This window comes from Gopherus flavomarginatus, chromosome 6, assembly GCF_025201925.1.
Source record: "Gopherus flavomarginatus isolate rGopFla2 chromosome 6, rGopFla2.mat.asm, whole genome shotgun sequence".
NCBI lineage: Eukaryota > Metazoa > Chordata > Testudines > Testudinidae > Gopherus > Gopherus flavomarginatus.
In genome coordinates this window covers 108,469,587-108,487,905 of record NC_066622.1, presented here as the reverse complement: position 1 = coordinate 108,487,905, position 18,319 = coordinate 108,469,587, and the positions used below count along the sequence as shown (strand labels likewise).

At 44.2% G+C, this 18,319-nt stretch overlaps 1 protein-coding gene across 8 annotated transcripts in view; it reads left to right on the top strand.

Moving 5' to 3' along the window:
* Nucleotides 1–18,319, top strand: part of KIF11 (kinesin family member 11) — a 50,679-nt gene that overhangs the window by 8,612 nt on the left and 23,748 nt on the right. For 5 of the 8 annotated variants that reach the window (XM_050959310.1, XM_050959311.1, XM_050959306.1 and 2 more), the window contains exon 3: nucleotides 6,994–7,089. The exons of 1 other annotated variant lie outside the window; for it this stretch is intronic. In XM_050959310.1, the coding sequence (XP_050815267.1) occupies nucleotides 7,007–7,089 (83 nt within the window). In that variant the 5' untranslated portion in view covers nucleotides 6,994–7,006. Of the gene's footprint in view, nucleotides 1–5,980; nucleotides 6,486–6,526; nucleotides 6,683–6,993; nucleotides 7,090–18,319 lie in introns of those variants that run through there. 2 more of the 8 variants (XM_050959313.1, XM_050959312.1) reach the window with 2 other exon arrangements.

Here is an 18,319-nt window from a genome sequence, read left to right as displayed (position 1 = left end):
GTTTGAGGGGAAAATTCCAGCAAAAATCCTCTCCTACTACAGCTTAGCAAGCAGGACTTTTCCTACTAAAACTCTCATTCCTCATAAAAAATGCCCCTAGCACCTTCGTCAAATCCCTGGGTAAAAAGATGGGCCTTGCAGTGTGCCCTAAACATAAACAATTCTGAATTATTTCAGACCAAGTGTGGAATCTTATTCAAAAAATTAGTGTCCTTTTTAGAGAATGGTGTACCACCAGCTGTCTGTTAACTGAGGGAGTCTCCCACTGTATCACCTTTGCTGACCATAACTGCAGCAGTATGGCACTGGAGAAGTGATCCCTTAAGGAGGCAGATTTCAAGTCATTTAGAATTTTACAGGCTAAAACCAATACCTTAAATTCCACCTGAAAAACCAATAGACAGCCAGTTTAGAACACAGAGATCGCATGATCCCAGTAACATGACACTTTCTATTACCTTCTTGTCAACTCAAGTTTCAGGGTTAAAGTGTGGTGCAATATAAAGCACATTACAGTAATTCAGTGTTAAAGTGACAAAGGCATGAATCAAATCCTTATCAGGCTCACAGCCAAGAGAAATGGTAGCAATTTCCTGGGCAGGAGCCGGTGAAGAAAAGCATTCCTAGTCATTACTATAATATGATTCTCTAACTGCAACTAGGGATCAATTAGTACCTTTACTATTTACCCCTGAGTGTTGTCACTATGTCAATCCAATTTTTAAGTGTAGACTGGCTTCTAGACTATGATACAGCCATATAGAAAATAGAAGGTGTTAAACAGTAGTCTTAGTACAAATTAGATTCGCTAAACAGTTGTATACTATCAGAAAGTAGGCTAAATGTAAGGAAAATATTTTACTTCTGTTCTTGCTACAGAAACATCTTTGCTTTTCTCTTTCTCCAAAGCCTTGTCTACACACACAGGTTGTACCATGTTAATTGTTATGGTGTAGTTAAATTGATATGATCTCCTCTAGTGTGGACATACAGGTATAAAGATTTCATATGGTGGTATAGATGTCCCCATACAGGAAAGAGAATAAACTATACGAGTATAAGGCACCTTTATACCAGCATAACTGCAACCAGATTAGGAGTTGTATTGATTATAACCATACTGGTAAAAAGCCACACCCCTGACATAATTATACCAGTACATAATCTGCATGTAGGTATAACATTGTGCTTGACATGCTCCATGGGGGATGCTAATTCTGCTTACAGAGAACCTAACCAGTTTCAACCTTGAAGATTTGAATCAAATTCTTTTTTCATGCTATAATGTGCTTACTTGCACTTCATTAAAGAGCATCTTTTCTTAATAAAATACTTTTCATTGCCCTTTGGCAGGGCATCTTCACCAGACACACTACAGGGCCACAGCTGCTTCAGTGCAGTTCTGCCAATGTAGCATTTCTAGTGTAGACCTGCCCTCTGTATTACTTTTTCAACTAGGTCAAGAATAATTGTAGTTTGGAAAAATGCTGCCCAATTGGATTAGCTCCTCAGAAGCCATAAATAGTTTCCCATGACCTCAAGTTGCAGACAGCTACATTATATTGTCAGATCCTGTGTACAGATTGTTTTGTTGAGATCATTAATTTGTAGATTTTTTTAATTTGTAGATTCAACCCCATTACAATGTTAATTTAAAAACAAACAATTACTTTTCTGCCTATTCATAGTTTATAGGGCCAGAAGCGACCACTGTGATCCTCTGGTGTGATCTCCTGTATAACACAGGCCCTAGGACTTCCCTGAATTAATTCCTGTTTGAATTAGAATGAGTTTCTTAGAAAAACCTCCAATCTTGATTTAAAAATTTCCAGTGATAGAGAATGCACTGCAGGCCTTGGTAAGTTGTTTCAGTGATTAATTAACCACTGTTATGCCTACTTTCTAGTCTGAATGTTATGCCTTCCTTCTAGTCTTAATTTGTCTAGCTTCAACATCCAGCCATTGAATCATGTTATGCTTTTGTCTGCTAGATTAAATAGCCTTCTGTTATCAAATTTTGTTCTAGGTAGGTACTTATACACTGTGATTAAAACACCCTTTAACCCTTTTTGGGAGCTAAATAGATTGAGCTCCTTTTTCCCCTCAATCCTTTAATCATTCTCATGACTCTTCTCCAAACCATCTCAAATTTTTCATCATCCTTCTTAAATTTTGGATTCCATACTGGACAAAGTATTGCAGTAGTTGTTGCACAACTGCCAAATACAGAGGTAATGTAATGCAATCTTTCTACTCCTACTCTTGATATTTCCTGTTTATACATCCAAGTATTGCATTAGCCCTTTTGGCTGGAGTGTAACAGTAGTGTAATCATGTTCAGCGGATTATCCACAATAACTCACAAATTTTCAGAGTCACTGTTTCCCAGGAGAGTCCCCCTTTCTGTAAGTATGGCCTACATTCTTTTTTCCTAGATGTATAATTTTACATTTGGCTTTATTGAAACACATATGTTTAGCCTGCACTCAGCTTGCCAAGTGACCCGGATTGCTCTATCAGTGAACTTCATTATTTGTCACGCCTCCAGTCTTTGTGTCATCTACAAATTTTATCAGTAATTATTTTGTGTTTTCTTCAAGTTCAATGTTAAATAGCGTAGGGCCAGAATTCACTTTGTTTGGGATTCCACTAGAAACACACCCACTCGATGACAGTTCCCTGTTTACAATTACATTTAGAGACCTATTGGTTAAGTAGTTTTAATAATTTAATTTAATGTGTATCATGTTGATTTTGCATCATTTTACTTTGTTAATCAAATTGTTATGTAGTACCAAGTCAAATGCCTGACCGAAGTCTAAATATATTACATCAAACCAGTAGCAGTGCTGCTTACCCCATCTGTAATTATTTTGTGTTTTCTTCAAGTTCAACCCAGTAGCAGTGCTGCTTACCCCCATCTGGCTTCTCATTAGGTGAAGTTCTACTGATGAAGGCTTCTCTTCATCTGTTCAAGACAGTTAAGTTCAAAGCAGACTGCAAAGAATTACAAAGGGATCTCGCAAAACTGGGTGACTGGGCAACAAAATGGCAGATGAAATTCAGTCTTGATAAATGCAAAGTAATGGAAAGCATAATCCCAATTATACATACAAAAAGAGCTAAATTAGCTCTTACCATTCAAGAAAGAGATTGCAGAATCATTGTGGATAGTTCTCTGAAAACATCCACTCAATGTGCAGCAGCAGTCAAAAAAGCCAGCAGAATGTTAGGAACCATTAGGAAAGGGATAGATAATAAGAAAATAAATATCATAATGCCACTATATAAATTCATGGGCGTGCCCACACCTTGAATACTGTTCTGGTAGCCCCACACCTCAAAAAAGATAGATTAGAAATGGAAAAGATACAGAGAAGGGCAACAAAAATTAATTAGGGGTATGGAACAGTTTCCATATGAGGGGAGATTAAAAAGACTGGGACTATTCATCTTTGAAAAAACTAAGGGGGATTATGAGAGAGGTCTATAAAATCATGAATGATGCAGAGAAAGTGAATAAGGAAATGTTATTTACCTCTTCAGATAACATAAGAATGAGGAGTCACCCAATGAAATTAATAGGCAGCAGGTTTAAACCAACAAAAGGAAGTACCGGTACTTCTTCACATAATGCACAGTCAACCTGTGGAACTCATTGCCATGGGATATTGTGAAGGCCAAAAGTATAACTGGATGCAAAAAAGAATTAGATAAGTTAATGGAGAAGAGGTTCATTAGTGGCTATTAGTCCAAATGGTCAGGGATGCAACCCCATGCTCTGGGTGCCCTAAACCTCTGACTGCGATGCTGGAACTGGACAACAGGGGACGGAACACTCAGTAATTGCCCTGTTCTGTTCATTCCTTCTGATGCATCAGGCACTGGCCACTGTTGGAAGACGGGGTAATGGGCTAAATGGACCATTGATCTGACTAATATGACCATTCTTATGTTCAGTCAATATTTATCTGTTTGCTCAACAAATATTTATGTTCATCACCACAGAAATCAATATATTTTTAATTGGTCTGAATAACTTTATTTTGATTTTTTTATCATTACTTTTTCTATAATGTCACTTCTATTTTTTTAATAAATGAAACATGGTTGTTATAGCTGATAAACATTTTTTAGGGTCAGCTTCCTAAACAACTAACTACTTTTGAACCTCTTTCCCAATTTTAAAAGTATCTTTTTTTATTTGCAAAATGCCATTTCCTTCTTGTTCATTTTGTGTCTTCTGTCTTGGCTAGACTAGGAAAAAAGGTTCTGCTTACGTTATAAACTGACATAAAATAGAGCTAAAGGTGTTAAACTGGGTCTACACTTGTGTTAAATTGGGTTTTTCAATCATGTTGAGCTGGCTTGATTGACTAAAGTATCATTTTTCCTAGCATAGACAAGGCCTAAATACCAAAAGGCCTGATCCAGTTCCCATTAAAATAGATTCCTATGGTTTAAATGGGAGTTTGAATGGTCTCTAACCTGTTTATAGGTCTCTAACCTGTATTTTTTTAGTAATTGTCTTATATTATGAGCCAAATTATGGCTGGTGCTGTTATGACATTCCATCAGAGCTGTACATCCTCGCATACCATAAAAGAAACTGCAGCCAGAACTTGGAGCAGAAGGTAGAAGTTAATTTTCAGATCCAGCCTTCTCCTTCACAGTGAATATTGCAAAGGGGTTGTTATAAAGTGTAGGTGACGGCACATAATCTACATGTTTATGTACATATACTTGTTGATACCTTGATCAGGCTATAGCCCTGACACACTTCGCTGTGCAAATTATTTTTACGCTTAGCAGGTACAGAATCTAGAAGGTGGCTGGGAATAAGGGTGGACTCAATCAGAATATAGTTGCAATCAGTGTTGCTTTTGTATCTATTAGTTTTCCCATTTGGATGCCTCTTTCTGTAAACCAGCCAGAATTTGTTTCTGTGCTTTTAGTTTTCCTTAAAAAACTAAACAACACACCAGCCTAGGAAATTACATACCAAAAACCTACATTAAAATAAAGTTATTTTGGTTGCAAAGTTTATTTTGCAAAACTAGGAAGTTAGGAAATACCAGAGCTATAGTCTCCTGTACAGCCTAATTTGACATACTTTTGCATATACTTTATGATATTCTTTTAATGACATGATTAAATGCTTTTTCTATATGATCCCTGCCTCATTCAGTGCAGAGGTTTGATGGACAAAGGGGAAGAATTAAGATTGCAAGGATAAGTGAATCTGGCATTACTAACTTTTGACTTGCAAGCTAAGTAATTTTCTTTTAAATGTATTTTTAATATGTAAGGTATAAGCAGATGTATCATTTTAGCAGCATCCTTAAACTCAAATGTTATGTGGAAGCCAGTAGGTAATGCTGCCTCAGAAATGCTGCAAATTAACCGTGTATTAATCAGTGTAAAGTCGCTTTTGGTCTTGGTCTTTGCGATCCTCAGCCTATTTTTAGAATGAACCAGGATCATTTGTTTAGGATTGGACTAGCAGCTCAACAGTAATGGCCTTTCATATATAAAGATCTATGTGGATGATTCCTATGCCTTGTTCTTAGTGCCTTTGCATGAGACTTCAGTATCTTTGGTTCTTGCAGACATTGTTTTAACTCTTAAGAGGAGTGGTACAAGGTAGCGATGAAGTTGTTTCATGTTGCCATTTGCCAAATAAAAATGCATCCTTGCAAAATTCCAATCCATTCTTTCTTGTCTGTGTGATCTGTGAAGGAGCTCTGATCGGGGGACTGCACCTCATTGCCCATTGCTCCAGCTCTTCACAATTCTACAATACTTGTCATTGTGCAGTTCTAGTTTATTCAGGCTCTTATGCCATACCTATTACTTTTAGTAATGAAACTGCTGTCTGAAAGCAAGTCAGTGAAGTGACTAATGCCCTCAGCGAGAGACAGCTGCTCCCACTATATTGTGTAGAAAGTAGACCCTTATATTGTATCTATTATACTAGATCTGAAAACAAGGTAGAAAAGCCGCCTTGTTCCGCTTCCTACAGTACAAGGGGTAGGGAGAGATACTGAACGACCGGAGCGTCTGTTCATTGTTCTTGCTGTAAGGAAAGAAAAACAACAGGGAACGGTTTCGGAGGGTTACATCGCATGGGCTTCCTGTGCAGCAAATACCTTTACAACCACTGAATACAGGTGTAATAATGTCCCCAAACCAAACCCTCCCCCGACAACAGTTATACAACTGCCGTGAGGCGACAGTGCAGAGTACGCGCTGCCCGATCCGACTGCAGAGGGATAGATTCGCCTTAGCACGCAACGCAACGCAACGCATCGCATCCCTTCTTGGAACCAAGTAACCACCTGCAGGCACTACCACTCCCAGCATGCAGTGCTCCGGGGAAGGGGACTACCATTCCCAGCAGCCATTGTTTCGTGGGGCGTAAGCGACCTGGTTCGAGTCCCGAACGCTCACGGCCGAGGAGTGCGTCGCCCTCACGCCGGTGTGACGTCAGTTCAAATACAACCCTGCCCTCAAGTTCCCGAAATTTAAATTAAGTCCCATGCTGCACCACGAGCCGCGCGGCTTTCCGTTGATTGGCTGCGGAAGTCCTGGCGCGCGGTTCAAAGTTGTCGAGGGAAAGGGGCGCCCCTGGCTAGGCGCACAGTGACAGGAAGCGGCCGGAGCAGCTTGCCGGGTGGCGACAGTAGGTTGGGGAAAGAGGCTGCGCGCTAATCGCTGGGGGGGCGCTGGGCTGGCCGGTCCCCCCTTTCCCGGGGACCTCTCCTGAGCTCGAGGCTCCTTTGCTGGGCGATGCTCCCTCTCCGTGGTTCCCTGCGCGAGCGGGGCACGGCGCCGCTCGGGGCCCCGCGGGAGGGGGATGATGCTCCCCCGCCTGGGCTGTCGGGCAGGGCTGTAGAGCGCTCGGGGGGAGGGACGCGCTCTGTTGTCCCTTCAGCTCTGTCCGCGGGTTGGGGAGCAGCTAGTCGGCACTCACCGCTTCCTTCCCCTCCGCAGGCTCCCCGCGACAATGGCGACGGCGGCCCTGAGCTCCCAAGGCGGCGCTAAGAAAGAGGAGAAAGGCAAGAATATCCAAGTGGTTGTGAGATGCAGGTAAGCGGGTCCGGTGCGCCCCGACTGCTTCTCCTGGGTGGAGAGTGACGAAACAGCTAGTGTGAAAAATCGGGACGGGGGTGGGGGTGATAAGCGCCTATATAAGACAAAGCCCCAAACATCGGGACTGTCCCTATAACATCGGGACATCTGGTCACCCTGCCTGTGCGGCGTGTGCTTCTCTGTTACCGCCATGGGCAAATAGCTAGTGCTGGACAGCATCCATTGGGGCCTCCTGAGGAGGCTGCCAAAGACTCCTGTGGTCAGAACTGTGTAAAGCATTAGAAGGGTGGATTTAATGGTGAGGTAGTTCTGGCTGAAGGGACATTTTAACTAAAGCGCCCATTTTTAAGTACTTTCTCAGACGTTCAAGTCTGGGACATGGCGATTAGTCTTGGCCCAGGCCTGATATGTTTGCAAAGCATGATGAGCTTCAGACTTGCAAATGCATGTCTTATCAAGGTATGCTTATCCCTTCAAAGAAAATAAATGCCTGAACTATATTAAAGTAAGACTAATTGGACAAGTTAACATTAGCCTAACAGTACCCTTACATGACAGCATTGTTGTGGAATTTTTTAAACTCTCCTTTTTTATATTTATTTCTCTTCGTTGAGAATCATCTCTGGGTGGGGTTCAGGAGACAGTCTTTGTGGACTGTCCACCGTGTTTCATTGTTAAGATGTAGATTTTTCACCGTCAACCTCTTTCCTGCCAAAGAATGGCCACTTAACCTGGTGATTGCCCATTTGCTAGCCTTTTGTCTCTGGAGAACTAGTTTGAGGCTGAGCCATGTCCCCTAAATTTTCCAATCTAGGGTGGGAAGCTGAAAGCCTGGTCTCTGCTCTGCTGGCAGCACCCTGCCAGGAGCCAGCTGCCCCACTGGCTCTCAGTGGGCAACCTGGAGCTTCTGGCCTCACCATTCCATGCAGGAAGATTGGGGGAAAGGCGGGGGGAGGGCCATCCAGGGCATCTCACACCCAGGGAGCGGAGTCCAGCTGTCCCAGCTTCTTGGGCTGCCCCCTGCCCGCTCCTTGCTGGGAGCCAGGCAGCCATGTCTATTTTACATAGCTGGGGAGTACTCCCCAGCTATGCTGACATAATAAAACCACCTCAAGGAAAGGTGTAGGTCTTATGACAGGGTATGGCTACACTTGCAGCCATGCAGCGCTGCCATGGGAGCACTCCCGCAGCAGCGCTTTGAAGTGCAAGTGTGGTCGCGGTGCCAGCGCTGGGAGAGAGCTCTCCCAGTGCAGCACGTACTCCACCTCCCCGTGGGGATTAGCTTACAGCTCTGGAAGCCGCGCTCCCAGCGCTGGGGCACTGTTTACACTGGCGCTTTACAGCGCTGTAACTTGCTGCGCTCAGGGGGGTGTTTTTTCACACCCCTGAGCGAGAAAGTTGCAGCACTGTAAAGCGCCAGTGTAGCCAAGGCTTCAGTGTATTTAGGGCGACTCAGTATCTGTAGACCCTGTGTTCTTTACATTCGTTGTTAGCTGTCAACTCCCCTGGAGAGTTGGGCAACCAGGATCCTGCTCCCAGCTGGAAGCCGGAGTGAGATGCCTGGGGGGCATCCATCAGGGCTCTGGGCTGGGAATGGTGGATGGTTTGTCAGTTTCATAGCTCTGGGCCTGTGAAATAGACATGGCTGCCTAGCCTCCAGCAAGGAGCGGGCAGGGGGTGGCCCAAGAAGCTGGGACAGCTGGACTCCGCTCCTTGGGTGTGAGACGCCCTGGGTGGCCCTCCCCCCGCCCTTCCCCCAATCTTCCTGCATGGAATGGTGAGGCCAGAAGCTCCAGGCTGCCTACTGAGAGCCAGTGGGACAGCTGGCTCCTGGCAGGGTGCTGCCAGCGGAGCAGAGAGACCAGGCTTTCAGCTTCCCACCCTAGATTGGAAAATTTAGGGGACATGGCTCTTCATCAGTCCAGATTATACCTTGGGTGATGTCAGAGCTGTCATGTTTAGATTGCCCTTTATTCTGGACCTTAAATGTGGATGTACTGCATATTGTATTAATAAATGTACCATATGTTGTAACTCTGAGACTCCATTGGAGATGTGCAATGTTACAAAATTCCTCATAGCCAGCTCAACTTTGTATCACTTCAGTACCTAAAGCAGGGGTCGGCAACCTTTCAGAAGTGGTGTGCCGAGTCTTCATTTATTCACTCTAATTTAAGGTTTCGTGTGCCGGTAATACATTTTAAAGTTTTTAGAAGATCTTTCTATAAGTCTATAATATATAATTAAACTACTGTTGTATGTAAAGTAAATAAGGTTTTTAAAATGTTTAAGAAGCCTCATTTTAAATTAAAATGCAGAGCCCCCCGGACCTGTGGCCAGGATCCAGGCAGTATGAGTGCCACTGAAAATCAGCTCACGTGCCGCCTTCGGCATGTGTGCCATAGGTTGCCTATCCCTGGCCTAAAGGATCTTGAACAAAATGGTTCACTTTGCGTAATCTAGTTCAAATGGTTCAATGTGGGGTTATAGGTGACGATTAAAGAGCTGGTGTGCTTTGTCCTATACAAGACAAAATAGACGTCTTTCCACCTTGAAGAGCGTCCTGTCTAATTTCTTATAAGGTGTTGGCATAAACTAATGAAGAGAACCACTAAAATACACTTGGGAATACACATTATTCAGCAGTCTGTGCAAATGTTCTGGCACTGACGCCTAAGAGTACAAAAAAAAAAATGCTCCAAGCAAAGCTTTCAGTACAGTCTTTTGCCAACCAATGCATATCTTTGGGTATGTCTACACTGCCCATGTTATAGCATTGTGATATGGGCAGTGTAGTCCTGCTTTATTGCCGGAGAAGAGCTCTCTCGGTGATTAAAAAAAATAACCACCCGAATGAGGGGTGATAGCTTTATCATCGGGAGCATAGCTGACGCTTTTCAGTGCTAAAATATTTGTCGCTCAGGGGTGTTTTTTTTTTTCACACCGCTGAACAACTAAAGTTTTAGAGCTGAAAGTGGCAGTGTAAACACAGCTTTTGTCTTTGCTTAGGGTTCGGAGTCAGTATAGTAACACTGATTGCAGTGGGGCTATTTATGAGTGTAGGTAAGGCCAAACTAGTGTTTGTATTTTCACTTTATGAAATAATGGGTTCAGAGGATGTTTTTGAAGAGGTTTTTTATTAATCTCTGTTTGTGATTAGCAAGCAAACACTTAATGAGACTCTCAATGAGATTTTGACCTAAAACTATATATGGTGCTGCTGGTGGTTTGAGGGTCATGTAAACCAAGGATATTCCAAAACAGGAGTATAGCTTTTGAAGTTGCCTGTTTTGGGGCAAGATTCAAGTGTACCACTTCCCTTCCTGATTTCAATTAGCACTGGATTATTAAGAACGTAATATAAAAATGGCCATATTAGGTCAGACCAATGGTCCATCTAGTTCAGTATCCTGTCTTCTGACATTGGCCACTGCCAGATGCTTCAGAGGGAGTGAACAGAACAGGGCAATTAATGAGTGATCCATCCCCTGTTATCCAGTACCAGCTTCTGGCAGTCAGAGGCTTAAGGCTACCCAGCCTGAGGTTGCATCCTTGACTATCTTGGCTAATAGCCACAGTGAGCCTATCCTCCATGGATTCATCCAATTCTTTTAAAACCCATTTACTCTTTTGGCCTTCATGACATCCCCTGGCAACAAGTTCATTGTGTGAAGAAGTATTTCCTTATGTTTGTTTTACATCTGCTGCCTATTAATTTAATTAGGTGACCCTGGTTCTTGTGCTTTGTGAAGGGCAAATAGCACTTCTTTATCCACTTTCTCCACACCATTCATGATTTTATAGCTCTCTAGCATAACCCCCTTCAGTCATATCTTTTCCAAGCTGAACAGTCAGTCTCTTTAACCTCTCTTTATATGGAAGCTGTTCCATACCCATATTAATTTTTGTTGTCCTTCTCTGTACCTCTTTCAATGCTAGTATATCTTTTTTGAGTTTAGGCCACCAGAAATGCATGCAGTATTAAAGATGTGGGCATACCATGGATTTATGTAGCAGCACTGATTTTTATATATATATATATAATATAAAATCCTCCTTTATCCCTTTCCTAATGGTTCCTATCATTCTGTTAGCTTTTTTGACTGCTGATGCACGTTGAGTAAATGTTTTCACAGAACTATCCAAGATGACTCCAAGATCTTTTGAGTAGTGTCACCATACCTCAGTGGGTCACAGCGGAGAATGCCAGATTCAGAACGAAGTGCTGAAAAATAGGGCAGGCTCACCCCAAACTGGTGGTTGTTCTACCATTAGATATACCAAGCCAGTAACAAAAGTAAACTTCTGTTCTAAGTTCCCGCTAAGCTGCATGACTGCACAGCAGCCTATTAAGCACTACACAGGCACTCAGGGCTGTGGCGGGGAGAGATGCCTCTCCCGCAACCTAGCCCAGACCTGCCACGGCCAGAGGAGAGGCGCTCACCCCATGGCCCCAGCCCGGATGCTGCTGCAGGGATAGAGATCTGGGAGGAGTCCTCTCTCCCCACCATAGCCCCAGGGCAGCCTGCACTGCAAACCCCTCATCCCCAGAGCTCACACCCACAACCAGAGCCCTGCACCCCAGCCTTCTGCCCCAGCCCTAAACCCCTCATCCCTGGCCCCACCCCAGAGCCAACACCCCAACTCTCTGCCCAAACCCTGAGCCCTCTCCCATACGTCAAACCCCTTAGCCCCACCCCCACCACATGAGCTTTATGTGCACCAATATGGAGGTGATGTGTCACACATCACCTCCATATTGGCGCACATAACAAAATTCATTCCGCACACGTGTGGGGAAAAATTAGAGGGAGCACTGCTTCTGTCTCCCTACACTGGTTAACATGAAGTCAAAGATGCAGTGGTTATTGAAAACCCATTTCATCAAACAAAGGGTCCTTCTGATCTCAAGAAGCCAGGTCAATATTGTGATGTTGCACTCTATGATTTTGTAAAAATATGCTAATTTATCTGGAATATGCTTCATGCAAAAGGTCTCTTGTAAGGTATTACAAAGCTTATAATCTACTGAGTGTGATCATCCTATTTGTATAAATATACTACTCTTGTATCTGAAACTAGAAATATGAAATATAACTCTAAGGGCCTATTGTAATTATGCAAAGTGTGGGCCATTAATGGTAGTTTGGAATCTTGATGACTCCCATTAACCAGGACAATTGACTTCAGATGGCTCTGTTTTACCTGTAAGGCCTGGTCCACACTACAGCGTTAAATCGATTTAAACAGCGTTAAATCGATTTAACCCTGTAACCGTCCACACTACAAGGCACTTTAAATCGATTTTAAGGGCTCTTAAAATCGATTTCTGTACTCCTCCCCAACGAGAAGAGTAACCCTAAAATCGATATTACTATATCGATTTAGGGTTAGTGTGGACGGAAATCGAAGTTATTGGTCTCATTCTTTTACTGAGCTACCCAGAGTGCACCGCTCCGGAAATCGATGGTAGCCTAGGACCATGGACGCACACCACCAAATTAATGTGCCCTAGTGTGGATGTGTAAAATCGATTTTATAAAACCAGTTTTATAAAACCGGTTTTAATAATTTCGATTTTATGCTGTAGTGTAGACGTGGCCTAAGTCTTCCTGTATACATGTGCTGGCAAGCGGGTAATGAAGTCTTGCAGTGACATGTGATCATGTCACCTGAATTGGAATCCACTTTAACCTGGTGTCTTTCCATTGAGAAGGAGGGGTGGGAACCCAGAGAGGGACAAAGGATTCCCACTTTATGCAAAAGATATATAAATGGGTGGAACAGAACAAAGGGAAGCAGCTATCATGAGGAATCCCGTAGTTACTACCTGATCTGGAACAATGGCTGTACCAGGGAAAAGGACTGTGCCCAGTCTAGGAAGGCATCCAGTTTGTGAAAGAGACTTATTGAAACATCTCTCAGGGTGAGATTTTTGCCTGTACTCAGTAGACTCAGACTTGCATGTTTTATATTATTTTGCTTGGACTTTGTTCTGTCTGTCACTACTTGGAACCACTTAAATCCTACTTTCTGTATTTAATCAAATCACTTTTTACTTATTACATACTCTGGGTTAATTATTAATACCTGGGGGAGGTTATAGAGTTAGTGTTATAGATGGAGAACAATTCATGAATTTACCCTGTATAAGCTTAACACAGGATAAAATGGATTTATTTGGGTTTTAGACCCCATTAGGAGTTGGGCATCTGAGTGTTAAAGACAAGAACACTTCCGTAAGCTGCTTTCAATGAAGCCTGCACCTTTGGGGCAAGTAATTCAGACCCTGGGTCTGTGTTGGAGCAAACGAGCGTGTCTGACTCAGCAAGACAGGGTGCTGGAGTCCTGAGCTGGCAGGCAAAGCAGGAGCAGAGGTAGCCTTGGCACATCAGGTGGCAGCTCTCAAATCTTACCCAATAATCGCTCTGTTGTCAATGTGTCATGTGTGCAGAATTCATGGCCCCCGCAGATTTCTTTACTTCCCCGCAGAAAAATGAATTTCTGCCAGGGAAGCAAAGGGAAGCTGCAAGAGTAGTCATGCACCACACCCTAGTAGCAAGGTACATCAGTTCAGGCCAACAGAGAGGTAAATCACTGCGGGGCTGGGGACACCCGAGCCAGTGGCTCCTATCCTGAGCTGGGATACGCTGCTAGTCATAGTTAGGTTGGAGACAGGAGAGGATGGGACTTCCTCTTGCCCTGCAAGGAATGCCTGGTGCTGTGTCAGACTCACCCCCAGAAACCTCCCCCAGCTACAGGAAATTGAGCATCCTCCCTTGCTTCCTGCCCCCATCATGCCTCAGCTGTGGGGGGAGGGGTCATTGTATAGGAAGCTGCTTCCCCATGCATCTGGACCTCCCATACCCAGACATCCCCAACAAGACTCACCCTGTACATCCAGAACCCCCTAGCACTCCATAGTTGAACTCTACCCCATTGAACCTCAGTCCCTGCATCCAGACTCCCTGCACTCAGACCACCACTCACTGAGCTCCCTACACTCAACCCCCCAATCTGATGAGTCCCACCCCTCTGCACCACCCTGAGCCCCCACTCCAGTGACCCCAACTAATTGCACCCAGACCTCCACCCCACCTAGCCCTACTCCCTCAGCACCCAGACTCCCCCATTGACACCTCAAATCCAGACTCCTCTGCTGAGCCCCAACCATCTTCACCTGGAAGCCTCTAAAGAGTCCCACTGACTCTGGAACCCCCCCTCCCCCCCAAGCCTCTATGCATCCAGATCCCCCCACACCTAGATCCCCCCACTGAGCTGTCTGCACCCAGATTGTCCAGCACAGAACCCTCTCCCCCCACACTCAGCCCTTTCACACTTGGCTCCTGCCTGGTTAAGCTTACCTGCCTCAAACCTGGTGCACCTGGCACAGAGAGGCAGGGCCCTGAGGTGTTTCTGGGCCAGGCCCAAGCCTTCTGCTCTCTCAGGGCTTGTCTACATCAGAAAGTTGCAGCGCTGGTGAGGGAGTTACAGCGCTGCAACTTTGAAGGTGTACACATCTGCAGGGCACCACCAGCGCTGCAACTCCCTGTTTGCAGCGCTGGCCGTACTCCCGTTTTGTCTCGGGTGTAGAGGATCCAGCGCTGGTGATCCAGCGCTGGTAATCCAATGTAGACACTTACCAGCGCTTTTCTTGACCTCCGTGGAAGGAGGAAGCCTCTGGTAATCAAGCTGGTCTCCTTTCCCGGTTTGCTCTCTCGTTCCCGGAGCCCAGAGCAAGCAGGTCTCCTTCCCTGCGGTTTGCTGGGTGGCTCCGGGAACGAGAGAGCAAACCGCGGCGAAGCGGGTCTCCTTTCCCGGTTTGCTCTCTCGTTCCCGGAGCCCAGAGCAAGCAGGTCTCCTTCCCTGCGGTTTGCTGGGTGGCTCCGGGAACGCGAGAGCAAACCGCGGCGAAGCGGGTCTCCTTTCCCGGTTTGCTCTCGCGTTCCCGGAACCCCCCTTGAAGCCGCCCAACAGCGCTGCAGTGTGGCCACATCTAACACCACTTGCAGCGCTGGTTGCTGTAAGTGTGGCCACTCTGCAGCGCTGGCCCTATACAGCTGTACTAATACAGCTGTAACAACCAGCGCTGCAAAACTTTAGATGTAGACATGGCCTCAGGGTCACGTGCAGCCTCGCCGCTGAGTCCATTTCCCAGGGGTAGGAGTGCTGCAGGGTGATCTCTCTCGAAGTTATCCGAACAGCTTGGGGGTCATCAGTCCTTGTTTAGAGCTTCTTTTTTAGAAATCCAATCCAGACAAATGAAACAGGAATTGAAGACAAAACAGATGTTTCCAGGGTTTTTTATACCCTCTTCCATGTAGATGGAAATGGAATTTTACTATCCTAAACAAAGCTAACAATCTTTGTTTGTTTGACTCCCTCAAATAATTCTAATAGATTGATGAAGCCTGATTTCTCTTTATAAAAGCAGTGTTGACTCTTCCTCAGAATGTTTTCTTCATCTGTGTCTCCGATAATTCTTTACTACAGTTTCCGCCAATTTACCTGATACTGAAGTTAGGCTTACCCGGCCTCTATTTGTCAGGATCGCCTCTGGAGCCTTTTTGAAAAATTGATGCTACATTAGCTATTTTCTAGTAATCTGGTACAAAGATTGATTGTTTGGTAGGCTTCCTTTTTTAAATAAATAATTACAAAACTAAATTATTGTTAGTTTCTGTGTCTTGCTAGTTGCTCTTCAAATTCTTGTTTGGCCTTCCTAATTATACTTTTGCATGTGACTTGCCAGAGTTTATGCTCATTTCTGTTTTCAATAGGATTTGATTTCCAATTTTTAAAGGATGTATTTTTGCTTCTGCTTCTGTTTAGCCATGGTGGCATTTTTGATCCTCTTCTTGTTTGTTTTTATTAGGGGTATGCATTTAGTTTGATCCTCTGTTTTGTGGTATTTTTATGTAGTGTCCATGCAGCTTACAGGCATTTTACTCTTGTAACTGTTCCTTTTAATTTCCATTTAACTAGCTTCCTAATTTTTGTGTAGTTCCCCTTTTTGTAGTTAAATACTACAGTGGTGGGTTTCTTTGGTATTTCCCCTGTGCCCCACAGCTTCTCCCCCCCACCCATGATTTTAAATTTAATTGCATTATGATCACTATTACTGAGCAGTTCAGCTATATTCATCTCTTGGACCAGATCCTGTGTGTCACTTTCCTCTCCCCTTGTGGGCTCCAGGAATCAGTCATTAATGGGTGGTGTCTAGAAACTTTATCTCTGCATCCTGTTCTGAGGTGACCAGTGTCCAGTCAATATGGGGATAGTTGAAATCTCTCGTTATTACTGTGTTTTCTGATTTTAGGGGTTTGGGGGTTTTTTGGTAGCTTCTCTTTTCTCCCTGAGCATTTCACAGTCACTGTCGTCATCCTGATCATTTGGTCGGTAGTATGTTCCTGCTTCCATATGCTTATTATTCAAGCATGGGATTTCTTTTTATGTAGATTCTATGGTACAGTTTGATTCATTTAGGGTTTTTACTATACTTGACTCTGTTTTCTTTTACATATAGTGCCATACCTCCACCAGTACAGTCTACTCTGTTATTTCTATATATTTCGTACCCTGGTATTACTGTGTCCTATTGATTATTGTTGTTCCACCAAGTTTCTGTGATGCCTATTATATCTATATCCTCATTTAATACCAGGCACTCCAATTCACCCAGCTTAACATTTTAGTTTTCTAATGTTTGTATACAAATGCTTGTAAAAATTCTCAATATTTATTTGTCTTTGTGATGACTGCATGGGACTCTTTCGTTTGACTTTCTTTTTCAGTTCCCACTGGCACTTCATCAACTTCTATCCTCTTCTCTTTTCCAGGGAATAGAGTATCCCTTTTAATAAATCCTCCCCTCAGTACTGTCTGTCTGAACTGTGTGCTGCTTTCCCCCATCCCTCTGACCTTTTTATTTTTACATGCCAGCAGTCTGATTCATTTGGTTTAGTTGGAGCCCATCCTTCCTGTATAGGCTCCTCTTTTCCCCAAAAGTTCCCTAGTTCCTAATAACCTATATCCCTCCTCTGAATGCCACCATCCCTTCCATATGTTGAAACCTTGCAGTTCTGCCTGTCTTAACTGGCTCTGCATATGGAAGTGGAAGCATTTCAGAGAATGTTACCCTGGAGGCCCTAGATCTCAATCTTTTTAACTAGCATCTTAAATTTAGCCACTAGGACAGTATTTCTCAAATGCGGCTACCATAGTTACATGTGGCTACCAGGGGCTTTTCTTGTGGCCACAGCTTTCTGGAAGGTGATTGAGGAGGGGAGTAGCAGCCCCTCCCCCAGGGCCACCAACAATAGTTGGGCCCTCCCCTCAGCCCCATCCCCTCTCGGAGACACAAAACCCCTACATAAATAAATTACAATGATTTGGACTTGTTTTCCCCAAAGTTAATAAAGTATTTTAGGAAAAATTGTCAGAGCGGCCACCAAAAAATTTGTTGCGAGAACCCCTGCACTAGTAGGACCTTTCTCCTACCATGTGCTATGTCTCTGGTACCTACGTGTTCCATGACCACTGTCTCCTCCCCAGCATTGCACATACATCTATCTAGATGTCTTGAGAGGTCTGCAGCCTTTGCACCTGACTAGCAATTCACCATGCGGTTCTTCCGGTCTTCTCAAACCCAACTATCTAGATTTCTAATAATTGAATCCTCTATTACTATTGCCTGTCTCTTCCTAATAAACGGGGTTCCTTCTCATCACTGCGAGAGGATACCATGACATCTGGAAGGAAGGTACAAACTATGGGATTGTTTCCCTTTGCTCCATCTTGATGTTTGCCTTCCCTGAGACGTTTATGCTCTTCAACGGCACAGAGGCTTTCACACCACGGGGGTGGGAAACTACTCTACTGTGTCCCTGAAAGTCTCATCTATGTACCTCTATCTCCCTTAGCTCCTCCAGTTCAGCCACTCTGGTTTCAAGAGCCCATACTCTCTCTAAGGGGCATGAGTTGCTTGCTCCAAAGGCATACATATGTCACCTGCCCACAAGGCTGCTAATCTTACATGCTGCATTCAGTGCAACAAATTGGATAGCCCCGACTCTGCTGCTGGACTTCTGCCTGCTTTATTTTTACTTTTGCAGGGGTTTGGTTTGTTTTTTTGGGGCCATCATTGGCCTAAAGTGTGTGTGTGTGTGTGTATTAGATGTATATGGCTCTCATGCTCGCTGTCATGCTCCTTCTCAAAACTATCCTG